The sequence below is a fragment of the Equus przewalskii genome, chromosome X (genome assembly GCF_037783145.1).
Source record: "Equus przewalskii isolate Varuska chromosome X, EquPr2, whole genome shotgun sequence".
In the NCBI taxonomy this organism is placed as follows: domain Eukaryota; kingdom Metazoa; phylum Chordata; class Mammalia; order Perissodactyla; family Equidae; genus Equus; species Equus przewalskii.
In genome coordinates this window covers 122,407,160-122,434,145 of record NC_091863.1, presented here as the reverse complement: position 1 = coordinate 122,434,145, position 26,986 = coordinate 122,407,160, and the positions used below count along the sequence as shown (strand labels likewise).

The 26,986-nt window shown below is 42.9% G+C and overlaps 1 protein-coding gene across 1 annotated transcript; it reads left to right on the top strand.

The window, feature by feature from the left end:
- Window positions 1-1,281: 1,281 nt before the first annotated feature.
- PWWP4 (PWWP domain containing 4) lies at window positions 1,282-12,036 on the top strand. Its single transcript, XM_070603624.1, has 3 exons — window positions 1,282-1,412; window positions 7,379-7,561; window positions 8,266-12,036. The coding sequence occupies exon 3, from the start codon at window positions 8,484-8,486 to the stop codon at window positions 10,479-10,481; it is 1,998 nt and encodes a 665-aa protein (XP_070459725.1). The 5' UTR covers window positions 1,282-1,412; window positions 7,379-7,561; window positions 8,266-8,483; the 3' UTR covers window positions 10,482-12,036.
- Window positions 12,037-26,986: the final 14,950 nt, after the last annotated feature.

The window sequence follows — 26,986 nt, the reverse complement described above, 5'->3', positions numbered from 1 at the left end:
CCACATCCGCCTTTCAGAAAGTCTCTCTGACTTGAAAATCTCGACCATGAATGCACCCCACCATTTGCCCCCCTCCAACACTACACGGGCTAGATGGCAGGTCTTGATCTCTCTCTCTCCGTTGCCCCCGCGCTAAGAACCTGTTGAAAGCCTTCCTTCAGCTGGCACACAGCTGTATAAAAGTCCAGCGCGCCCTTTGCTTGTGGATTGCATGTGGAATGGGAGGCTTTGTCTGGCTCCAGAGTCCGGGATCCAGAGCTGTGCTGGGTCTCTCTGGAGCCCTCACCTCATGAGAGCTGATTTGGGGCCTCACTTGCCAAATCAGCATTCAGTGGCATCACGTTGGTGGCTTGAAATCAGCCATGATGGGAGTATTTACACCATGGAAATACGAAAATCCTGGAAATCGGAACTGCACTCCACCCTCCTGAGGGCCTGTTTCCAGCACGTCACTGCCCAGGACTGACCACAGAAGGGTCGCGGGGAGCTCATCAACACGAGGAAGAGCTGCATCACGGGGCAGCTCTGTCCCCTAATGTGAGTTACTATGAGAGAGGAAGTGTGTGCTGTGTGTCCTGATGATAGGAGCCCTATCTCTGAGCATAGCATTCACTGCCGGTGTGGTTGCAGCAGTACACGCTGAGCACAGATCCCAAATGTGAGAGGTTCAGCTCTACCTCCCTATTGTCCTAGGTCAAGGACACTTTGGGGAGTTGTCTCTCTTCTCAGGAGTCATGGTGTCCTGGCAGCCCTGTCAATACACATTTGTCCAAGTGTAGACCCAGAGTCCTTTGGTCCTGCCACAACCTGCGTTTCTGGTTTGCCTTCCTCTGACCTCTAGGTGCTTTATCCTCACATGTTTCCGCTCTCCAGGCCATTTTAAATTGACGAGGAGTCCTTGGACCCCACCTGCACAAATACACCTGGCTTCATGTGTCAGGATGATGGGGTTGAAAGGAGGTCGCTAACGGGAACTGGATCCTAAGTGTGTGTGTGTGTGTGTGTGTGTGTGTGTGTGTGTGTGTGTCTCAAGGGAGAAGAGAAGCTGTCTTCCTTTTATTTTATTTCTTCCATAAGTCATTTTGTGAAAACTCCCCTGCCCCAAACGCCTATTCCGTGAGAACATCAGGTATTGTCTCTAACATTTCATTCATTCATTCATTCATTGGATTGGTCGGGGAGTAATTGGCTGAGAGCGAGATCCACGCTCTGCATCTGAGGATGTATTAGTACTTCCTGGTTTCCATAGAAAGCCAACATCAGGGAGAACGTTTTGATGACACTCTAGTTTCCGTGACAACCGAGGTAAGCCATTCTTTCCTGGCGGCAGAAACATTTAACAAGGATATTTACAGACTGGAGAGATGGAGTAACTGTAGAAACATCGAGACTAGTCGGTGTCTGCTATCAACGTGAGTGTGTGTGTGTGTGTCTGTGTGTGGTGCCAGTGTGTGGTCTTTAGTTGGACATTAGGAGCTCTAATTCCTCTTGTTTTGTAAGAGGAGGGTGGCAGCTCATCCTGTGGGGGGGGGCTAAGGTGGCTGAATAACCTGTCCTACCCCAGGCACGTTTCAGCGTCCTAAGGTTGTTGTTGTGTGAGGGCATTGTCACCTGAGCTGTTGGAAGCAGAGGTCCCCGAGTATTTCTCCTCGTACGCCTCTGCTCAACAACATTGTCTCATGAACCTCTGAAGATGTGGGTTTACTCTTGCACACCTACTTACAGTAAAGTTACTGTGTGTGTGATATGAGAGGGAAAATTTGAAGTCAGCGAATGAGACGGATGGGTAGGATTGGAGGGTCTAACGTAGCCTTGTGTGACCCAGGGGATGATATCGTGCTCACCCTGAGCAGCTGACACACGTGAACTAAGAATCATGTTCTCTAAGAGACGAATTTCCTGTTATCACACCACTAATTACAGTTGGGTAAATTGAATTCAGTCGGTAAATGACTCCTTCTTTATTCTATAAGTGTGAAAAACAAGCTTTTTCCACAAAGGTTCTGAGTTTTGCTGTTGCACGTTTGGAAGTGGATGCTGTTGACGTTGAGGGTTGGCGGTTCTTTTTTTCTGTGTTTATTGTATTACGAAAGAAAAGCATAGCATTTACGGGACGTACTGTTGCATCCTCTGTCAGGGAAGTGCCTTCAGCAGAAGCGAGTTCTAGGTGGAGGATTTCCGCGCCTCTCAGCTCCAGTCCTACGCGCTGCTGCGTGGTGCCGAGACCAGGCTCCGACAACCCCATTTCCCCTCTACCGTCTGACTGCCTGTGAGGGTCCGCCAGTGGCGTCTCCAGAGGGCGACAGGAAGTCTGGAAGTGAGACCGCTGGCTGTACCTTCCTCCCTGCTCCCGCTCCTCTCAGGGTCACCCCAATAAATGGCCCTTCGCACAACAGGGAGAGGGACATGCGATTTTGTGATTTCAGTAGGGACAGTCGGCCCATAAAGTGGGTTTCCTCCAAACTCCAAGGACCCTCTCCATCACTACCTGCCCAGCACCAGCAGACTGGTGAACTCTCTCCTAAGAGATAGGGATCCCAGGTTGGGGGGGGGGGGCCTCCTCTCAGACCCTGACGCTGTGGTGCGAGCTCATCAGTTTTCCACATCATTGTTGGGAGGGGTCTTGGGTTTCATGGGTCCCTCCCTTGACCTCCTTTAGAAGCTGCACAGTGCTGGGCAGCCCCTTTTCCTCAGAAGTCTGGGCCAAGCTCTGAGGTCTTCTCCTCCGAGGTCATGGCTTCTCAGAACCACCATGTCTTCCCTTGGTTTTTCCAGAGCTACACGTGCCCACTCTTCCTACCGTGGCGCCCTTCTCCTTGTCTCATTGCTCTCTTTTTGCCTGTTTTGGTCTCCAAATGATTCTGTCGAGCTCTCTCTAATTAAAAGGGTAAGAGGACACTGCCTAATAATCATGTTTGTTTTTCTCTCTTTGCTCTTAAGGTCTTTCCTTTCGCTTTGGTTTCTGCAAGTTTTACTGTGCTGTGCCTAGACCTGTTTGTATGTATGTGTGTTTCCGTGTGTGTGTGTGTGAGAGAGAGACAGAGTCAGAGACAGAGAAAGAGACAGACCGAGAGAGCATGTATTATACTTGTGGTTTGGCACATCAACTATACCATGTTTTTCTTCATTTTGGAAAATTGTTGGCTACCGTTCCTCAAACATTCTGCAACCCCTCTCTCTCTTCTTGGACTGCAACTGAATATCTCTTACGTGGTTAGGTATATACGTTCTAATAATGAATATTTCCTTCGATCGATATAAGATATACCTCAAACACGTTTCAAATATATTCTCATTGCGTTCTATGCAATGGTTTGGTACCGTTTTGCTACACTTGCTTTCTTTTCGTTCACTCACATCCTGTACTTCACTTCACATCTCCTTGGGATCTTTATATAAGATTTTGGTGCATATGTACATATAAATGTGTCCTCCCTGTGATATTTTACAGCATGGCTTGAAAAATAACGTCTACCCTCTCCACCACTTCCATCCTTGTTCCTCTTCTCTTTTCGATGGAGCCATGTCACGACATTTCTGTTTACCATTGCAGACTTTTCCCTTGCATTTACATGTCTTTCGTATGCTAGGATAAAGTATATAGCATTGGTCTCCATACGAATGTGTGTTTTGCGTGAACTATGTAACTTGTACTTAATTGGTCTCTAGTCAAATTTTTTCCGTCTGCATTTTTTCTATGCCGGTACATGAAGGCCTGCATCAGCCCTTGTGCTGGATACGTAACATACCCTTGTCGGCTTAGAATGTGACTTCGTTAGCCTTTCCCCGTGGATAGCAAGCACCTGGCATAGGTCCAATGTGGTTGTGACGACCTACAATGCAATAACTTATCTTGTGAACGAGGGCAACGCTCTCTCCCCGTGCACGACGCAGGGAAATCAACAGGCTCTGAAATACGCATCTCGTTCACTCTCCTGGGTGGTAGTAATTATGGAGGTCTCACCTGCAGGAAAGAGGAGGCTGCCCTTGACTTTTTATCGCTCAGGCGTGCCTGATTTCGTCAGTGATATACAGGATATCGGAGGTCTCCCTGTGGCAAGTAATAAGGACTGGAGGGATAACAGAGCATCTTTGAAAGAAAGTCGGCCTACTGGATGGGAGGAGCCACCTGAGTTTCCAAAAGGAATGGGAGGGAACTCACTCTAGTCTTAAAATAAGGCCCGGATGAGAAATCCCGACCTTTGCCTTGTTCTTTGCTCAAGTGCTCATGCTTCTCCTTCTCTGAGTAGGTGGCTCTGGAAGCTGTGCACCTGCAAGAACGGGTGCTGTGACTGACCGCTATTTGTTAGGGAAAACGGGGGGCAGAGCTTGGTAATTTGAAGGTGTATGTGTATTTAGAGTCACAGCTGGTCATTTGTAGGTGAGAAACAAGCCCAAATTTTTTTTTATCCCACTGAGAAAACTGAAGGCAGTTCACGATTTTTCAGTTTGTGATGTTTGGCATTTAAACATTTTATACAAAAGCGACCCAGATCTCCGAGTAGGAGTGACCTCTATGAATTTCTGGAGCGAGTGGCCAACACAAGGGGGAAGGTTTAGAGATATCAATTCTCACTCAATCTTGCCACAAATGGAATTCAACCCGAACGAGACCTTTAAAAACTTTTTAAAAAGTCACGTGTGAAAGCTCATGTCGAATTTGTCTGGCAATGGAAAGGTGCAGACATAGGCAAGAATGTATTTTCTTTGTAACTGAAATTACATAAAATGTGCCTTTATAACGAGAAAGACAACTGCCAACCCATCCCTTTATGGAAATACACGTTTTGTAGACAGTTTAAAATCACAAAACCTACAGCTCAAAAGAAGCCCCAATAAATAGGTAGGAATTGTAGGGAGGGGGCGTTGGGGTGAAGAGGAGAGAATTCCTGCCTCTGGGGAGTGGGGGGTGGGGGAGCGATATCAAGAAAAGTGCCCTCATTTTGAGACAACACCTTCAGAGGGTTCTTTTCTTTTCTTTTCTCTTCAGAAGTGATTACAGCCCTCACTGGGGAAAGGACTTAAAGCATAGAGCTTCCAAAAGAGTTCTTCCAAAACTCATGGCTGTTTATTGGAGAAGTAAATGCTCATTCTCATCAAGTCCTTTCTTTCCTCAACCTCAGAGCAAATGGAATAGAACAAATGTTATCCTAGGACTTAAAAATGGAAGCTAGTCCACTTGAGGACTTTATTTCCTGATGGTCTGAAGCTGACAGTGGAGTTATACAGATCGGAGAGTTGCTATTTACACCGTCTCCCTTCTACTTCACTCTGTTTGTTCTCACCGGGCAGCAATGTTTGACTTGATTGTGAACTAAAATACTGGACACATTTTCATACCCAAGCCCTCTGAGGATTTGGGGTTACTTTAAAAGTTAGTTTGGTGCTGTTCAACATTCTATTTCGAGCACATTGTTCCCGGCGTGCAAAAGAGGATCAATATGTACGTCCCATTATCTCTACCTAGTGTCTTTCTGTCCCTCTCCCTGCATATGTCTGTGGAGGGAGAGAGGAGAGCTGCACTCCCATCGCTACACGATATGAAAAGAAAATCAGCTGCAAGATCACGTACCAATCTTCAGTGGCAGATATTTGGGCAATGGGCCAAAGCATAGGATGAGAGGACCATTGAATATTTGATATTTGCATTTAACACCCTTCCCTTCGGATTCTCTCTCTCAAGGATGCATTGCTTTAGCGACCAGAAAAATAACTGTAATTGATATTTTGGCTGTCTGTCGAAAGTACTCCGTTAAAGTGTTTAATACTTGAAAAGGTGTACGCAAATGTGAATACAAGAGACTATTCAAATAGCTTGTACAATTTTAGAAGCGACCTTTTTAATACCTTACAGAACACATGATAGCGTAAATAGAACACAAATTCTAGACCCCGCGGACTCATATATTCGCAGTAAGCATTCCTGGGCGCTTAGATTACTGATGCTTAATATTTTCCCTACGTTCTAATTTTAAACGTCTTTTTGGATTTCCCACGTGTGTTTTTAAAATAAGGAATGAAAAGGAGCTGAAAACAACACCTACAGTGGAAGCAGAAACATTTGCATGCACATGTAAAGGCAGAGAGCATGGATTACATGCATCAATAACACGCATCTTGGGGCTCTAACGTCACTCTGAGTGTGACTGTGTGTGTGTGTTCATGTGTATCTGTGAGAGAGTAAGTGTGTGTGCGCGTGTGTCAAGTGTGTGTCTTGCAGTGTGGGCAGCTATCTGGTCAGGCCCTCCTGTTTTGTGTGATGGGCTGTCGGGTCCTGCCGCAGGGAGACTGCAGCAGCTGAGTCACCTGTTTTTCCTTCTCCCTTTTGTTCTGTGTCCTCACATGACACATGTGCTCTGAGAGCCGGTACACTGAGTTCTCTAAAGCAGAGGACGCGAAAGCTGCATGATCGTGCACCCTGGTCCAAGAAAAAGTTTGTGTGGGTTACGCCCAAAGGATGTATATTTAGTCATCACGCATTTCATATTATGAGCACGTGCAAAGTCGCACACACGTGCATTTACTAGGGAAATAATATTTGATATTATCAAACATACCGTTTGAAACAGATAGTGGGTGAGCTAAAATCTAGAAGCGAATTGTAATACGTATTTGTACAGCGTATACAGAAAAGTAGAACCTATTAACAGGGTATTTCTGGGTGGGAAGAGAGGAATTGAGAGAACAATCGCATCTTCTGCATGACACACATCTGAATGTTTGAAACTTAGAGTTCACTAGAGTTTTTAAATATCAGGGAAACCACATTGTAAAGAGATTCGCAAAAGCGATGTGAAAAACAGGCACTGACGTGAAACGGTGATCAAATATGCTCTTGAGTGAAGAACTATAGTCCTAGGTAATACGTGCAGGTATGTGTCTATGGAGGCACAACAAATGTGTGGGAAGCCCATACACCGTCAAATCGAGGGTGAGCATCTCTAGTGTACTGTCTCCCGTCGGTATCTCCCGACCCGTTTTATATTCCCCGCAAGCCCATTTAATGTTACTTCAGAAGCACGAGAAAAGGAAAACACTAACATTATAGACCCCATTTTTGTTTCACATGCACACACAAACACACACAAGTTGCTATCGTTCAATCTGTGTGCCCAAGGCAGACGAAGGCTGTCACGAGAGCAGTAGTTCCCGCTGTTCTGAAATAGGAGGGACTGACACAAAGTAAGTAGCTTAACACGGAAATGTTTTTGAAATGCAAAAGAAGGAGGAAAAGAAACATAGCATCTACCTTACGCATGAGATTTAACTAGTATTTCTGTTCCAGAATAGCATGCATTCCAGAGTTGGGGAAAGGAAAGTGATGAATCAATCCCCATTTCATTGGCTTAATTTCCTATCTGCTTTTGGATTTTTCTAGATTAACATTAGAGGTGCAGAGGTCCTGGGTATCTACATTTGAAGCCGTTTGACCCCTGGAAGAACAGTGCCCTTCAGAAGCACGGAGCAGGGTAAAGGGTCTGCCGGGCAAGCAGTTGGAGTGTGCGAATCAACAGATCCAGCTACCAACAGGACCACACCTACCACGATCCACGTGGCCTTGGTAAGACTTTCCCATTTCACTGAACATTTCATTTGCAGTCATTTCATGTTGACGTTTGGGGTGTGGTTGGTTTTGCTCCTCGCTCTACGGCCGCTTCTTGACACAGAGGTGGTGCTGGGGAAAAAGCCTTTGAAACCACCCTAGAGAAACGAAGAAGTGCTGGTCGCAGCCAACGGCCCGTGCCTGCAGCAATCCTTGTGAAGGGTGGCACCAGCAACCACCCTGATGATCTTCACGAACCTCTGAATTCCAAGCTCAGGCTCTTGAACACGACGTTGTGCTGACACCTCGTCCCTGTAGGTCAGAGATCACCTCTGGGTTCCTTGGGTGCGCTGGGCGGCGCCAGCACCCTCGAAAAGAAAAACTGACATTCCCCTAGGATGAGCCCCGAGGAGCCCAAAAGGCACAGGAGGTCCAACAACCAAAATGAGACCCTGGACATGACACCCACCTCCCCACACAGATGCTGTTTAATATGCAGCAGGAACAAATGGGGCAAGAGGTTGGGTTGGGAGGGTTGCAAAACTCCTCAGGTATCTTCAGGAACTTTTTCCCAGATACTTGCCATGTTTCTAGCCCCCTGTCTGATACACACGCTTTATATTTCTTTATCTCTCATCGATTCTCACTGACCAACATTCTTCTACTTTCACAGGAGGAATTTCTTTCTGACACTCTTCTTCTTTTCCTTCCCCATATTCCAGTATTCCCCAGCATAGTCCGTCCAAAACACGAGTTCCAGCGTCCCTGGGAGACTCAGGGGGAGAAGGACAGGCCAGACAAGCTGTGAAACCTTCGCAGTCCTCGGCAAAAAGGTGTGGGGAAGAACGCTGTTCTAGGCAAGATCTGCCGCAGCTGCAGGTATGACAGCCAGACCCCTCCACCTCTATGAATTACCTCTTGACAGGAAAGGCGAATCATAATGGAGGCCACATATGTCCTCTGCAACTGGAAAGGCCTCTTCTGGCCAGCAAAGGTTTTATCCAGATCCGGGATCCCACCAACAAATAAGAGAAAAAAGGCACTTTCTCTAGAAGTTCAAATACTCTCAGTCGATGAAAAAATTAGAGTGAAAAGCACAGACATAAAGATCCTAACTGAGTCTCAAATTGAATCCATGGCCTCCTCGCTAGTGGCCCAGTCGGAGGCCAGTGTCCCACCGGGAGAGGAAGCGGCCTACAGAAGCGCCCTTACAGTGGCCTGGGAGATTCTGAGTGAGAGAGCAAATCTGGGTCGGGCAAGAGCGTTAGACGATCCAGAGACCACCACGCTGTCTCAGAAGAGACTGCAAAGGCCATCTCGTAGAAAGTATTGGAAGCCCAGAGGGAACTTACCGAGGAGCCTTGGGAAAAGCGAAAACCCCAAATCACCGTGGGTACGTTCAGAGAGGGAGGGTAGCAAATCACAGGTGCACACAGCCGTCGCTCGTATTCCCAGGGAAATGCGAACAACATCCTCACAAAGCTCCAGCGTGTGCCCAAACTTCCCGTCACTTTCAGAAGATGACCGTGAGAGAGAGGGCAAGGAAAAGAGGGACAGCTCAAGAGTTATGTCCCTGCACTGCACAGCCAAGGAGGAGGGTGCAGGTGCTCAAGACGGAGGCGTCCTTCCATCTCCGCCACCAGGTTTCATCCTCACGGTGCCCAAGGCTCTGCAAGAAGGGACGCACAACAGCGGCCCAAAGACCCTGGCTGTCTCTTCTGAATGCTCTACCTTCTCCGGGGGTGTTGAGGACCCTGGAGAGGGTGCCTGGAAGCCAGGCTTGGAAGGTGCGGCAGCAGCCTCCAGTGCCCCTAACCTGAGGCTGCGTTGTTCACTCCGTCTGGCAAATAGAAAAAGGAAGCTTCAGGGACCAGAGTCTGAGAGACGACTGCAAGAACTTCGACCTTTAGTCGACTCAAAGGCGGTTAATCCCACCACGACTCCTAAAAAAGATGTCGGCAAGGAAGCAGGACAACCGACAAGCATGGCCCTCCCTCGGGAGCCGGGTCCCATTGAAAGAGGAATGATGGTCTGGTTTAAATTTCAAAATCACCCATTTTGGCCAGCAGTGGTAAAGAGCGTCAGCCAAACAGAGCAGACGGCAAGGGTGCTTTTGATAGAGGCAAACATGCACCTCGAAAAGAGTGGCATTCAAGTTCCTCTTCGAAGATTAAAGCACCTGGATTGTAAAGAGAAAGAGAAACTGATAAAGAGAGCCAGGAAAGCGTATGAGCAAAGTGTGAACTGGTGCTTCTCCCTGATTTCCCACTACAGAGAGGGGCTCGGTCGCGGGTGTTTTGCGGGCTCCTTCCTGGACTATTACGCTGCTGACGTCAGTTACCCAATCAGGAAAGCCATCCAAGAGGGCACTCTGGAGATTGATTTCCCACGGGTGAATTACGACGACCTGGACGATTCTGAGGAGGAGACATCCCTGGGCGGGAAGAGGCCCTGCAAGAAAATTCTCCCTGACCGGATGAAGGCCGCTCGGGACCGAGCCAACCAGAAGCTAGTGGACTTCATCGTGAAAAGAAAGGGGGCTGACCATCATCTTCTGGACATCGTCAAAGGCAGGAAGCAGTCCAGGTGGCTGGCATCATTTCTGAATTCAAACAGGTACGTGATCTGCGTTGAAACGTACCTGGAGGATGAAGACCAGCTGGATGTGGTGGTAAGACATTTACAGGAAATCTACAAGCAAATGGACAAGAGAGTGCTGAATCGGATCAGAGATGACCGAGTGAGTTTTGTTGTGGAAGTTCTTCTGCCAGAAGCAATCATCTGTTCAATTGCTGCACTTGATGGATTAGATTATAAGGAGGCAGAAGAAAAGTACCGGAAAGGGCCACCCGTGCATTCCCGGGAAAAAGAACTATTTGATAAAAACCTCTTAAAGGAAATGAGAAAGAGGTCAGCAAGAAGGAGCAAGGCTCAATAACTCCCCCCGCCCCCCGTGCCCACACCTCAGCAGGGAGGCCTCCTGTATATACCCTTACCGAGAAACCCTGTCTTTACGAAATCTGTGACCCTTCCATTCTCTATGGCACGTAAATACGTTCTGGAAAGTCGAGACCTCGGGAACGGGCTGGATTCATTTTGGACCCATCCCTAGCATTTGTGGGTGTCACGGTCATCATCATTTCTTGCTCCCAAGCTCTTCACAGACTAATTTGTTAAAATATTGCAAACAGTTGTATTTCCTTCTACTTGCCCGGATGTGTCTATCGTCCGGGTGTTTTCATGACATTGCTTTTGGCTATACTTCGTATTTTAATACGGGACTCCCATTCTTTTGTTGCACGAAAAGGCCCCGGTGTCAGATATTAAGCAACGGTCATTTTTAAAATCCAAGATACACTTTTACGGAAACATCACATCGACTTGTCATCCTTTTCATGATACATCGGTATAAATGATTGAATTCCTTTTTAAGACAGCTCCTGAATTTTCCCTGCCATGCTTATTTGCTTGGAAAGATAGACTCAAGAGGTAAAACCAATGACAGAGATGTTTTCTGTCTATCATCACTACCTTCAGATGGTTCTTGGAGAGGCAATCTGAAATCCAAACAAAGTTAATGGATCATCTGCATGTAGTCCACGTGTGGGTGAGTGAAATCTCAGCACACAGTCAACATTTTGTCGTCAGCCTGCATAAGACTTTTAACTCTACGTTTCCCCGAGATTCCATTGATGGGAATAGCTCTTCTTCAATGGCTGAATGGTTCCCCCAAACAGACAGGCTTCTGGCTGTCTTCCTAACTGACCGAATCCCCTACATAGAGCCCACTGTCCCCTGGTGGAAGACAACTGGAGTCATCGTGTACACAGTCAAGCTACTCTAGACCCGGGAGTCCAGGCTGACTGCTAGGAGCCCATCCAGATGGCATAAATTGTAGGAAAGCGAGCACTTTGTTCTGGGCCTGTGTCCCCTGGAAAGCAGGCATGTGTCTCAAACCAAGCAAGCTTTAGCTTTTGACTTCTTCATCAGCTAGCTCCGACAGATTCCATCAGTATAAATGCAGACGGGTAAGTCATTCCAGGCTGCCTGAGCAGCAGATGGACCGGGATCTGGGAACTGGGAATCGGGCTACAGAAAAGTCTCCATTCGGCTGAGTACGGCTGTTGTCGGGATACAATGAAACGTATGTAATTCAAAGATAGATTCTGAAGCCATGAACTGTTTTCCTAAGTCGAAACAAGATTTTTTTGAGGGGGGGAAAAAAAATGTTAGAAAAGCTAGTTTACTTTTAAAAACTGGATGTGAAAATAAACACGAAAGGTTTAACCTGAACCCGAGTGCATTTTGATTCTTGGAGGGAGTCAACAGCCACTCACGGGCCCGTGTTATGTGTTCACAAGGCCGCGTGACTTTCTTTTCTGGGTAAAATTTGCAAAGGCTAGCTGTTTTGATTTACAACAAAACCATTGTGTCTTTCACCTCAAACGTCTGCTTCGCCGTACTTCAGATGGTACAGCTGCGTAGTTGAAATATCTAAATATATATGTATATGTATATTATACAAAATTTTGGAATTTTGACGGATTCATTGTCATCTTTTAAGGTTTATTTATTCATGGATTTTCTTCTCATTCTAAATAAATGTTCACTTCCACGCGCGTTTTCATAATTTTAGAAGAGGGACTTCCAAATTGTATAAGCTTCAGGCCCAACAGCACCCTCTTTGGAACTCTGCCTGGGAGAGACCACGGCTCCTGGGGCATCCTGCCTGGGCCAAGCCACAAGACAGCCTCAGGGTCGTGGGAAGTATTTGGAAACACACCACCTCGACGCCTTATGTGGGCCTTGTGCACGGGAACAGCACACTCTAATTCCTCTATAACATCGTGTCTCTCTGAGGCAAATGTATCACTCAACTTCAGCTTTCTCATGCAGCCACATCTATCTCTACGTTCTAATATTTCCCTCACCACCTCATTCATGCATTCACTCATTCACTCCTTCATAGCACTGTGAGCCAGTAGAGCAAGTAAGATGTGGTTTAAGACTCCGCTCTGAGGATAAATTTCAGGTGCCGTAGAAAGAAGACGACAATCTTGTGACCCAGGTGACAATCTAATTTCTAAGACGGCTGGGATGGACTATTTCATCTTCTTAGTGAGAAATATTTATCAGCATCATGGACTGACGGCCTATATGTGACACCAGAACCCCAGGTTTCCCTATACTTGTGAGATCGTGGGTGCCTCTCGGTTTGGAGTGGAGGGAGAGGACCTGGTCCCTCCTGGGGTGTCATTTACACCTGAGGCATTCACTCAAGAGGGCAGACACACCTGGGACATGCACCTCTTCTCCTTCACTTTAAACTGGGGTCACATGTGGGGTGTGGAGCTTGATTTACGGTCAGCTGTGTGGACTCTGAGATCCCTTCCAGCCTGAGCCTTTGTCAAGGGGGTTCTAAGATTACCCTAAGCTGGTTCTCTGTCACGGGTGTGTGTGTCTGATGGGAAAGTTCAACCTGTCACTCTCCCTGACCTATTGGATTAAGGAGAGCTCCTCTCCTCCAATCGTAAGGCAGACAGCTGAACATCAAGCCCTGATGCCAATTGTTGGTTGGCAGAGCTGCTTGGAGACACCATGCACAGCATTCACATTTCTATATTCTATATTCATACATGTATGAATCTGACAAAGAAAGAGTGGAACCTTTGAGACAGGTTCATCAGATCCATCCTCAAGGAAGTCAGGCTCATGCACTTCAAATAGAAAGTTACTGTCTGGGGCCCTAAGTGTGACCTGGGCATGTCTGAGAGCCAGTTCAATGTTCCCTGGCCTCTCATTAACCTTCAGTCTACAGCCCACTCTCCTGCCCTGATGCCCCACTCTGGCGGCATGGCTCCGGGAGACTGAGACCCAGTCTGATCTGGGGGCAAGCCCCTCCCTGCATCTCTCTATCACCTCCCTTATCCTCATGAGTCCCATGTCCACCTCGAGATTCTTCCCAGCCACAGAGGGCTATCAAGGTCACTGTCCCAGTCCTGTGTCCACCCAGAGCCTCCCTCCGTGCCCTTGAGGACCTGCCAAGGCCATTACCCCAGTTCTGTAACCACCCTGAGCCTCCTCTGGTCTCTAGAAGGAATATCAAAATCACTGCCCCAGTCCTATGTCCACCCTGAGCCTCACAGTGTGGAGGGGTTGTGTCTGCCATTGCAAGCCAAGGGGTCTGTGTGCTGTCACCCCATGCCATCACGAAGGCTGTGGGATGAGCCAACAGTCAGTTACTTTGCGTGCTGGGGATTAAACACACTCATCCTCATCCTGCCTCACACAAGGACTAGTGGCCTCATTAGTCCAGCCTAATATGACCTGTGGGCAGGTTTATAAGCGCTTGTTTCTCAATGATTATACTAGTAATCCTCAAAGTTTGGAGGGCCCCATAAGGGTGCTAAAGAAATGCCCCCTTTCAGCAACCAGATTATCTAGGGTACCCAGAATCCTCCTCCCCTACATACTACAATGCTGCTTTGTCATGGGCTATCATTGGCTAGAAGGGTGCCTTGCTGGCCAATCAATGCCTAAGTGTGTGGATGCTCATTGTCCTGAGGAGGAGTAAAAAAAGAAAGGCCATGAGGCCTGGAGTAGACCACTGGGAGGTTATGACATGGTCCCAGTGACCCAGAAACCACAAGCTACTAGCCCAGTGATTGAAGAACTGACCCCAAGCATCAAAGGGAGTAAGAAAAGGAAGGCCCCCATCAACCCAGGTCCAGAGGCGGTTTCAAGGTGAGAAGATCCCACCCAAGCTCTTCCTCTTCTTTCCCATTGACTCCTAGCAAGAATCCTTCCTTATGCTTACCTGACACACATTCCCTCCTCAGCTCCCATCCCTTCACTTGAAGCCCCTTTTCCCCCAAACCAATGCCCTTCTGTGCTCGCTTTCTTGTCCTTCCAGGAGCTCAAGACAACCATTTAAATTTTAGGAACTATACCATCAAAACAGTGTCTTATTACAAATTCATGAATACCATGGTTATGCACTTTCTTATATTTGTGTGCTTGAGATACCGATGATCTAACGAGCATGCTTGGTATAAAACAAAGCTTGTTTATTCACAAAGGCTGCAGTAATCTTGAAAAATAAATACTTTGAGAAGGTGTATTTTCAGTGCAAAAAGTTGGAAAATTGTGCCTGGAGACAGTTCATTTTGTGTCCTTTCATTTCTCCCTAGAGGAATCTCAGGTGAAGGAAGAGGCATATCAGCCAATCCTTGAAGAAAGGATGTATTTGTTTTCTAGTGGTCTCTCCTGTTCTTTTTTCTTTTTTCTCTCTTTTCCTACCTTCTTTTTGACTGAGTACCTTTTATTATCACCTTCTATCTCCACTCTCTGCTGTCATGAGGATTATGTAGTTTAAGGGCCTTTGGGATGGTAGATGGACACAGGACTGGGGAAGTTGGGATGAGTGTAGACAGTAAGAGGGGGAATAGAGTTGAGGATCCTTTGGGGAGAGTAGTAAGAGAAGGTGCTAGATTAGTAAACTGATAGAGAATCTTAAATTTTACATAGACTGACAAGTTTGGTTGAAATCCAAGCAGATGAGAGGAATGGCAGTAAAAGATGAAGAACTAAGGGTGAATTCAATGTGAAATCTGATAATAATTCATTCATAATGAATTAATTAAATCCCTCAAGAAAGATTTATTGAGCTCTTACCATGGTCCAGGCACTAGGCTAGGGACTAATCAGAGGATAATAATAAGTATCATTAATGAGCAACTTGTATAATCAAATCTTTACATCAATTCTGCAAGGTAATTGAGGTTTTCTTATTTTACAAAACAGGACACTGAGGACCAGCAAAGTTGAGTAATGTCTTCCAGATCACCTAGTATTGGAATATGTTTGTCTGACTCCAAAGCCCATACATGCCTCAGTACACCATATGGCCAAAAAGAGCAAGGAAGGACTGAGAGGTTTTCTGGAATAAGGAAATTATGAGTGTTTTTTGGAATTTGTCAAACACGCACAAAAGTGGAAAGAACAGTATGACGATCCCCATGTATTCATCATCCAGCTTCATCAGTTATCAACATACAGTTCATTCTGTTTCACATATTACCCTTTCCAACTGTCACTGCCCCGTCCCCATTCAGTTACTTTAAAGCAAATCCTAGATATCTCTTTATTCATTACCTTTTCAGACATATATCTGTTTCTTAAAATAACAATGTTATTGCCAGACAACAAATCATCAATAATTTCTAACATTATCTAATATCTAGTCAATACTTAAATCTCCCATATTATTTCATAAATGTCTTTTTACTATCAGCTTGTTCAAATCAGGATTCAAACAAGGTCTGCACACTGCACTTCTTTGTATGTTTTATTCATTTATTTTAATCTCTATCAGTATCTCTCCTCTTGCTTTTTCCTGCCAGTTGTTTGTTGGAGAAATTAGGTCATTGTCTCCTACAATGTCAGAAATCCTGGATTTGGCTGATGGCATCCCTCTCGTGTTTCTTAATGCGTTCTTTTAACCACAGTTATTTACTGTAAATTGATAGGCTTCAACAGATTCAGGTTAGACTTTTTGGCAAGAATACATCATAGATGTTGCTTTGTACTTCCATTTGCATCCACATCCCATCAGGAGTTACTTAAAGACTCCCTGTCTCATTTTTGTGATGTGAGTTCAGGCATTATTAGCCTGCCCCATTCTCCACAAAGTTCCTTGTCACTAGGGTGATACAATTTATCATCCCAGAAGGAGACACGTTTGAGAGTGAAGGAGGGTGTGGTATAGGACAATCAATGTAAAACAGAACTCGCCCCGGGAAAACCACGGCACATGATCACCTCCTATATCAATCTTTCACCTAATGGATTTAGCAGTCACTGAGGGTTATTGTCTAGATCCATTATTTCATTAGCTGTTGCAAAAATGGTGATTTCCTAACTTGATCATTCCTTCTGAATTTATTGGCTGGAATTCTACCATAAAGAACAGCTCCTGGCTATTGGTTTTCCTGAAATATAATCCACGCAAGAAAGGCAGAATTATTGCTTTATTCTTTGCTTTCAGAGTGATGGCTTGCTCTCTTCCAATCTCTTAAAGTGAACAAGAATCATTTGGAGATTTTTTTTTTAGTATTTTAATGAACTCATGGGTATTAATGTATTGGTGATTCAAACCAGTTGTTATTCCTCTGATATTCCACTTTTAAATCTTTTTTGGAGAAATATCTATTCAAGTCCTTTACCTAATTTTCAGTGGAGTCATTTGCCCAAAGTTCCACACCTAGGAACTGACAGCAGTGGGTCATAAACTTTGGAGAGCATGCTTTACCTACTGTGCTGTCACACTGCACACACAGGCAGCATTGTAAACTGCCCTCTAAGAGAAATACTTGGGGAATTAAGGATATAGGCACGTCATATCCCCAATATCCATCTCTCTTGAATTTTTAAGCCTTTTTGAAACCAATTTTAAAAATCTTGGACCAATTAATAAGGAGGCCTCTAAGTTTATGAATTGTTATACAGAATATTATTTTCGTCTGTCTTCATCTTCCAAGTTTCAACTGTCTTCACAGTTGGAGTATTTGGGAATTTGGTGAGTGATTCCACCCTACCTCTTCCCGTATCCTTCATAATCTGATACATTTTTATCATATGCTCTCAGCTTCCTTTTTTCCAGACTCAAGATATGTAAACTACTTTGTTTGTCCCTAAAGAAACAGAGGGAAAATGACACTAGGAATTTAATATAAAATTTGTGATATGAATGATGCATATTTGAAACAAAGTCTCCTCGTTCAATTTCTGTATGTGCCAGACAGTTTAATTTAGGGAAAATTTGATGCGGGTGCTGAACACCAGGCCCTGATCCTAATTGTTGGAAGCAGAGCTACACAGAGACAGCATGTACGGCATTTATATGTCTCTACATCCATATGCTATGGATCTTACAAGGAAAGAATGGAACCCTGAGACCTGGAAAGGTGATAAGCATGAGAATCTTAAATATCTAAAATCTCCTGTACCCTCAGCCTAGCATTAGCAATATCTTAACCTTTGCTATTGGAGAGAGGCTTTGTTGGTCCTGGAGGCCTGCAAAGACTTCTTCTAAGGAAGCTGTCTCAAATGATGTTGCTTATATCATTCAACATCCATCCTGCTAATTTTCATTGCTATCAGACTGATAACAAGGGTAGATATGACTAGGTAAGATCACAGCACATCACAGTACAGGCAAGAAAACACAGTTTCTGTTTGGATGGGAAATACTTTACATTCAGAAGGAAATGCAGGATCTGGCTAATAAGTACTTGCATGAGCTAGGATAATATATGTGTCAATGGATTTTGAGGATGTCGAATCAGCAAGACAGGAGACAAAACATAAGTCCATACAGGGGAGAACTTATTGACATGTGAGCAGAGATGTTGCGTCTTGGGGTTCCGTGTCCTAGGATTGGCCTAATATGCTGCTAGGGTGGCGTCTTTAAGCCTGGACAGCAGCCTACAGTAAAGGAGATGGAGATATGGAAATTTCCTTGGCAATGTGATGTGGAATTGGTGAGAAAGTCTAGAAAAGACAGTTATTACAAATCATTTACTTTGTGAGACCAGGAGTCCTACTTCTGAACTCTGTTCCCTGAGAGGGTGGAGAAGACACTACTGAAATAAGGAATGGAATGGTGAGGGAAGCACTGTCATCTTTGATAAATTCAGTGTTGGCTCCCCTCTGATTAGAAAAAATTATATTAGATCGTTAAAGAGAGGAAGGGTAAAAGGCAAAATTACACACTCTAAATCTGAATTCATAATTTAATAATGAGTTAATACTCAATATATTTTAAGTAGTTAAATAGACATAACTATATATAAAATAAGTTAGTAGGTAAAGTTGGAAAGCTGAACTATTGCATGCTTTCCAGTTACAAATTCCTATTTCTTAATGTATTAATACTCCAGATAATTAGTGGCACCTTATTAGATAATTAGGTTTACTAGAGATAACTACTACTAGTTCGTTAGAGATAACTATTGATATCTAGGAAATAAAATTGAATCCAGGAAGTTGAAAAACCATTTTTCTCAACTCCAAGTTATCATCGCTTGGTGGAATAACGTGTTCTTACTATAGATAAATACTTGTACTCATGCAACTAGTTATTTAGAGATGACTACAGGTAACTATTGAAGCCAGGTATTAGAAAACAAATTAAATTTAGCTTCTTATTTCTTCCTGAAATAGTGTGTTAATACTAGGCATAATTATTGGTACCTAGGTTACTAGTTTATCATACATAACTCAAAAAGCTAGTTTATTAGACAGAATTTTAAATACTGGTTGAATCCACGCATTGAGAAAACATTCTTATCAAATCTAAATTCCTATATGATTTTAGAGTGCTGTGTTAGAACAATAGATATCTAGAGTTTCCTAGTTATAATTTAAATACAGATAAATGAATATAATTATAATACCTGATAGAAAGCAGAAAACTGAAAATAATTTTCTTTCCAACTCTAAATATTTCTTATCGGATTATTGAATTAGTACTACAGACAAGTGTTTGTACCTAGGATACTAGTTAACCAGAAAAGACTAGAAATAACTTGAATGAATAAGTGAAGACAGTAAGTGGAAAACATATCTCCACAAATCAAAATTGTTAGTTTTTGTTGAATTAACACTATAGAAATTTTGTGGGACCTAGGTTAACCATTAATTAAACATAAGTAGAAATAATTATAACAAACTACTGAAAGATGAAATATTAGATTCTTCTCAACTGTAAAATCTTATTTCTTGTTGGATAGTGGGTCAGTACTATATATACCTGAGATTACCTAGAAAATTAGTTAAGAAGAGATAATTAATGATGACTATAATAACTAATAGAAGAAAGGAATCCAAAAATCACTTTTTAAAATCAACATTTAACTCATTTTTTGATGTCAATAATGAATTATTCTCATATGTAAATAGAGGTATCTAAGTAAGTAGCACACTAGAGATAACTAGAATAATAATGGGAAATCAAGTAGTGGAAAACATATTTTTCACAAATATAAATTCTTTTTTCTTCTTGAATTAACTAATTAGTTCTATATAACAAGGTGTTCCAAGGAGATTAGTTAAGGATCAACAGTAAGAGACATCTAGAATGACTGATTGAAGCCAGGAGGCTAAAGATCACATTCTTTTCAACTCAAAATTATCATTTCTTGTTGGAATGAGAACTTAGTGCTATTGATGGTTAGTGTTACCTAGGTAAATAGTTAACAAGAGATAACTACAAATATTAGAATAACTATTTGATGCCAGGAAGCGGGAAAAAAAATCCTTCTCACTTTTAAGTTCCTTGTTCTTATTGGAATAATGCATTATTACCAAAAATATCTACTGGTAACTAATAATTAGCAACTTAGAGATAACCAGAAGTATCCAGAGCAACTAGTTGAGGACCATAAACTAAAGAAAACTGGTTGAATCCAAAGAATTTGAATAATCATTATTTCAACTGAGAATTCATATCTCTGGCTGGAAATATTAGTTCAGGAGATATCTACTGTTTTCCAAGTGACTAGTTAACCAGAGATAACCAGAAACAACAAGAAGACTTCATGAATTAGAAGACCCATTCTTCTCAACACTAACTTCTTTTGTGCTCAAATAATGTGAGGTACTACAGATATTTAGTGGTACCTAAGAAGTTAGTTAAGTAGACATAAGTGATTACTAGGAAACCTGGTTGAACACATGAAGTTGAAAAACATATTCTTTTCCAATCTAAATTCATATATCTTTTAAGTACAGTGAGTTGGTACCATAAACAACTAGATTTACCTAGGGAAGATTTAAACAGAGACATCTATATAGAACAAGAATTATTAGCGAAAGCCAGGAAGCTAAAAATTACATTCTTCTCAACTCTAAATTTTTATTTCATTTTAGAATAATGAATTATATCTATAGATGAATAGTGGTACCTTGATAAATACTTACGTAGACATAAGAATTGACCACTAGAATAAATATTTGATGTAAGAATGACGATAACATCCTTTTCAATCTAAAATTTTATTTCACTTAGGAATAATGAGTTAATATTATAGGGAGCTATTGTTTCATGTATATCAATGTATCTAGAGTTAGCTAGAGAGAAGTAAATAATGGATTCCAGGAAGTGGAAAACATAGACTTCTTAACTGCACTGTTTAATTGTTTGTTGACATAAGGCATTAGTTATATAGATAACTAGTGGTACGTAGGTAATTAGTTATCTAGAGAAATATAGACATAATCAGAATGATGTTTTAGCCAGGAATCTGAAAAAATCCATTCTTGTAAAATCTGATTCCTTTTCAAATAACGTATTTTTATTATAGATAACTAGTAATACCCAAACAACTAGTTTAGCAGAGATAATTAGATATAACCAGGAAATGGGTTGAGTTTAGGAGGTTGAGAGATCATTTTCTCAATTCTAAATGCTCATCTGTTGTTGAAATATGTTACTTCTGTTCTGACTGTGTGTATGAAAAATATGTTAGTACTATAGATAACTATCGGTCACCAGATAGCAATTTAGTTAAGTTAATTAGATATAAGTAAATACTTCATGCAGGAATTGAAAATACATATTTCTGGCCTCTAGCTTCTGATATATTGTTGCAAGCGATGTTAGTTATATAGGTAACTCGTTGTACCTATGTAACTACGTATCTATAAAAAAATCTCAAGTAGTTGGAATACATTCCTGTCATGTCCAATAACTCCTTTATTGTTGCAATGTTGTGTTAGTTATATAGAAATATAGTGGTACCTGGTTTACTAGACATAACTAAAAATATCTAGAAAAATAACTTAGATATTGAAAAAACATTTTACTAAAATCTAAATTCTTATTTATTTTGGAATTATGTATTAGTACTATAGAAAAATACTGGTACCCAGGTAAGTAATTAAGTAGAGATAATTAGAGATTACTAGTAGAAGCCAGGCAGTAGAAAACACATTCTTCTCAATTCTAGCATAGAATTTCTTGGTGAAATAAAGCATTAGTCCTATAGATAACTAGTGGTACCTAGGTAACTAGTTTACTAAACATAAGTTAAAAAAAAACCTGGCTAAATCTAGCCAGTGAAAAAATATTATTTTCAACCTTAAATACCTATTTCTTTTTAGAATATTGATTTACTATTATGGAAAACTAATTAGGGAAGATTTAAATAGAGATAATTAATACAACCAAAATAACTTTGTGAAGCCAGGAAGCTGAAAATCACGTTCTTCAATCTGAATTCTTATTTCTTGTTGTGTTATTGATTTAGTACTAGAGATAAGTAGTGGTATCTAGGAAACTAGTTAACTAGATATGACTGGAAATAACTAGAATATGTATATATATATAAGAAGACAGGAAATAGAAAACACATTCTTCCCAAACCTCAATCTTTATTTCTACTGGAATCTTGAGTTAATTCTCTAAGTATCTTTGAGATCTAGCTAAATATTATCTAGACAAAACTACAGAAAATTAGAATAACTGATGAATTCTAAAAGCTGAAATATTAGATTTTCCTAAAGCATAAATACTTATTTCTTATTTTATGTGTTAGTATCATATATACTTAGTGGAACATAGAAACTTAATTAACTAGAAATGACTAAAGATAACTAGAGTGACTAGTCGAAAGCAGGATTCCAGAAATCGCTTTTCAACACTAAATTTTTATTTATTTTTGGAATAATGGATTAGTTCTATAGATAAGTTGTGATACCTAGGCAAGTAGTTCCCTAGAGATAACTTGAATAACAAGTAGAAGCCAGGAATTGGAAAAATATTTGTCTCAAATGTATTTTTTTCTTTTTTAATTAATGAGCTAGTTTTACACAATTATGTATTTCTAGATAACTAGCTAAATAGAAATTACTAGATATAATTAGAGTAAATAAAGACTAAGGCTGAAAATCATGCTTTTCTCAACTCTAAGTTTTTATTTCTTGTTTGAATAGGAGATTAATATTATAGATGATTAATGTTGCCTAGGTAAATTGTTGTTGTAGGATAACTATGAATAACTAGAATGACCATTTGATGCCAGGAAATGGCAGAATAGGAGTTTTCTACCATAATCCCTGCCCCTACACAGAACTTTGATTTTGGCAATCACCCACAGATGAGAGTATCTTTGTTAGAGTTCAAGAGTCAAGTTTCAAGAGAAGTTCCTGGCCACCGTTGGAGCAAAAAAATACATGAGAATAACCACAATGAAGAGGGTAAGAAACACAGTTTCACTTTACCTGTGTCACTCCTCCCCCAAGGTGGCACAGCTCAGTGCCAAGAGTTTCCCTCAGCCCTCAATTTCTCCCACAGGAGTAAGTGAGAGCGTGTCAGTGAGCACCCAGCTTCCACAGCTGTGTGGAATGCCAGCCAAGATGCCCACTTCTTTCACATCCCACACAGAATAGTGAGGGGACCTGCATGGCTGAGAGGTTGGAGAGAGGCTGGGAGAACAGCAATCAGGGCTTGGAACTCATCAAAGGGACACTACGAACTGCTTCATGGCTCATTCTACTGATCACTTCATGGAATCCATCAGGAAGCCTGACCATGAGACGTTGCGGACACTTCATCTCCAGATCTCCCCAAGTGGTCCACGGGTACCCCCAATGCCCCGTGTACCTCACCCACTCCCACCCCCCAGCGGCCAGCTCCTGGAGTGCACTCCCATGAACAGCAAGTGAGAACTTTTGCAGACGGATAGTGAACACATGCGGAAAGCTTGTCTCACTCTGTGGGATTGGAGGAAACCTCACAAACTTGAATATTTCAGGGCAGCCTCCGAGGGAAAACAAACAGGAGGCTCTTAGCGTCCTTCCTGGCTTTGCAGGATTGAGAGTAGGGATACGATCTTAAGAATTCCCTCTCAAAAGGGAACAAGAAGTGTGTAGCAGGTACATCTATAGAAAAGGTCTGAGAAAGTCTCAGAATCCCTAGCCAGACTGTCCCGTAAGGATATTGCTCTCCCAAAGCCAGTCAGTAAAGACTGGAGGAGGTGACTGCTTCTTCAAATGTGAAGACAGAAACACAAGACTTCAAAGAACATGGAAAATCAAGGAAACATGACACCACTGAAGGAACACAATAATTTTACTGAGACCCAAGAAATGAAGATCTAAGAATTTCTGATAAAAAAATTCAAAACAATTGTTTTAAAGAAGCTCAGAAATCTAGAAGAGAACACAGATGGACAACTCATCGAAATTAGGAAAACAATATATGAATAAAATGAGAGGTTCAACAGAGAGATAAAAATAATAAAATAGAACCAAACAAATTCTGGAGCTCAAGAATACAAGAAACAAGATGAAACAATGCAATAGAGAAAAACAAAAAATAAAAAAATTAAATTAAAAAGTTCAACAGAGACCACAAACAGCAGACTTCATCAAGCAGAACAAAGAATCTGTAAGTTTGAAGAGAGGTCATTAGAAATTATCCAGTCAGAGGAGAAAACATTAAAAAGAATGAGAAAGAGTGAAGATAGCCCATGGGAATTATGGGATACCATTACAAGACTCCCAGAGAGAGAACAGAGAGAGCAAGGGGCAGAAAGCTTATTTAAAAGAAATCCAGCCAGAGGTCTTTTTCTGCCAAAACCAGAAAGGCAAAGGCCTCTGTTTTACTGGTGATGGGAAGGGAAAGAGACAAATGGTGTGGCTGTTTGGAGAAAAGAGGGCATCCAGCAGGAAGTGAGAAGGAAGAGCAAGATGCACACAGCATGTTTTATCTACACATTTAAGCAGCTTCATTTAGTTGCCCCCCACACAGAATCTGACCGGTATGTGAACAGAATCATTGGGCTATGAGGTTTCCATTTCCCAGGCTCTGCTATCTCTACTATTCTAGAGGTCCTGGGAGCCTGTCCAGGGATTGCGTCTCAGCCAGGTATGATGGACGAAACCACATCTTGGGAGGCCTGCATCCAGGTTCTAGTCTTAGCTTTTCTAAGGCCAGCCACATGACCGCTGGCAAGTTGCTGAACCTTGATGTTGGAAAGGGATATCGCAAAGCATCAAAGCTTGTGCTCCGGGTCCAGGCCCTGTGAACAGAAGCTTTTTATAACTGCCCAAATCTACTTGAAGAGAAGGAGGTTAAGGACCTGGATTTTGCTGCCAGTCCCCACAAGCCTCCAGGTGTGTCTCTCTGACCTAGAAGGTCCTCAGTGTCTGGGACCAAAAGACAATCCTTTAAACCAGGCTTTGGAGTTGAACTTTTCGGAAGTCCAGAAGAGTGCAGGACTTCCTAAGGAGAGGTCACGCCTCTCACAGGGCTGGGCATGGGCATTGAGCAACTGAGGGAATAAGTGGTTTTTGAAGGAAAGAGGCTATGGAAACCATTTGTTTCTAATTAGGCACAATCAACTTCAAAATGAAGTTACAACACGTCAGAGGGGAAATGGAAGAGTGCCAAGATAGAAATGAGGTTCCCTGCCCTCTCCACCCCTACTCTTCAAGAGCTCTGAGAGCAGGGAGCAAATATGTGATATCTTTTCTGCCACACACAGGCCCTGCCAAGTCCAGGGCACGGTATTTCATAGGACAATTTTCCTGGTATCTGCTTTAGATGCTTACTTCCTCTGCCATCTTCAGATAGGAAAAAACAAACCTATCTGCCACCCCCACGAAGTCCTGAGAACATGGAAGCCAAGGATACCCCACCACCACCTTGCTGCACCTCAGGAACCGGCCAAGTTCTGCACTATGGCAGTGGGAGGGGTGAGAGATCATTTGGTATAAGTCGTAGAAATGCTGTTACCTGTTTATTGAGAACGTGTTTTTTCTTCCCCTTTGTGTGTGTTGGGAGGGGGGGCAGGGGGACAAGAGGGTGAGCTGCTCAGGCTGCCCATTCTAACCTGCAGTGTCAGAGCACTGACTTAAAAAGACCTATCTACCAGGTCAGAGGCTGCATCATAGAGGGAGGGAGAAAGGGGGGGGGGGTCAGCACCATATGCGAGTGGTGGCCTAAATAGTGGATAGGTACTGGCAAGTCTCAGTGATGTGGTAGACACAATAATGCTCTCCCCTCCAAGATGTCCACGTCTTAATCCCTGGAAACTGTGAATATGTTACCTTACATGGTAAAAGGGATTTTGCAGACATAATTAAGTTAAGGATCTTGAGATGAGAGCCTGGATTATCCAGGTGGGCCCAATGTAATCACAAGGGTCCTTATAAGAGGGAGGCAGAGGTCAGAGTCAGAGTAGGAGCTGTTATAATGGAAGCAGAATCAGAGAGAGATTAGAATATGCTATGCTGATGACTTGAAGATTGAGGAAGGGGCCACAAACCAAGAAATATATAGGTGGACTCTAGAAGCTAGAAAAGGCAAGGGAGGGGCCAGCCCAGCGGCGCAGCAGTTAAGTTCACAGGTTCCGCTTCTCGGCGGCCTGGGGTTCGTGGGTCCAGATCCCGGATGCGGACAGGGCACTGCTTGGCACGCCATGCTGTGGTAGGCGTCCCACATATAAAGTAGAGGAAGATGGGCATGGATGTTAGCTCAGGGCCAGTCTTCCTCAGCGAAAAGAGGAGGATTGGCAGTAGTTAGCTCAGGGCTAATCTTCCTCAAAAAAAAAAAAAAAAAAGAAAAGAAAAAAGAAAAGGGAAGGGAATGGATTCTCCACTAGAGCCCCCAGAAAGAAAACAGCCCAGTCAACACCTTGATTTTAGCCCAGTGAGACCCATTTTGGACTCAACCTCCAGAGCTGTTAGACAATAAATTTGTATTGTCTAAGCCACTCAGTTTGTGGTAATTTGTTATAGCAGTGATAAGATACTCATACAACTGGTAACTAGATAATCTGGCTGACAGGAACAAACTGTGGTCTGGAGGCTTGAGTGTTGATGATGGATTTCCAGTGCCAGCAAGGACTGGGAGGAGATGCTAGGCTCAGCACAGAGGAGCCAGACTCACAGGGCACTGAGCCAGGGTCTGTCACTGGAGCTTGCCAGAATAGGGTGGGGACCAGGTCTCCAGAAACAAGGCAAGAATCCAGAGACTGGGTTCTGTCCAACTTGGGCTTGAATCCAAATTCTGTCACTTATTAGCCATGTGACCTTGGCAACTTATGATGCCCCTCTGAACCCTGGTTTCCTCATCTATAAAATGGAAATAATGGTACCCCCTGAGACGGAGGTATGGGGAGAAATAAATGAGAAAAAATTCCTATGTTTGGTACAGTGCCCGACACACAGACATGCTTAATAAAAGAGTAGCTGGTATTATTGTTATTCCTGGAAGTGGAATGAGCAACACCAGGCTGACCAGGCTCCCTGTCCTTTCTCAGACTAGACACGGGATTAATCCCAGAATTCATGTGCTGGCAGGGGCAGGTGGGAGGTTCTACAAGCTTGGAGTAAGTGGTTGAACGCTCTGGGGACAGCAGACTTGGTAGGTCAATC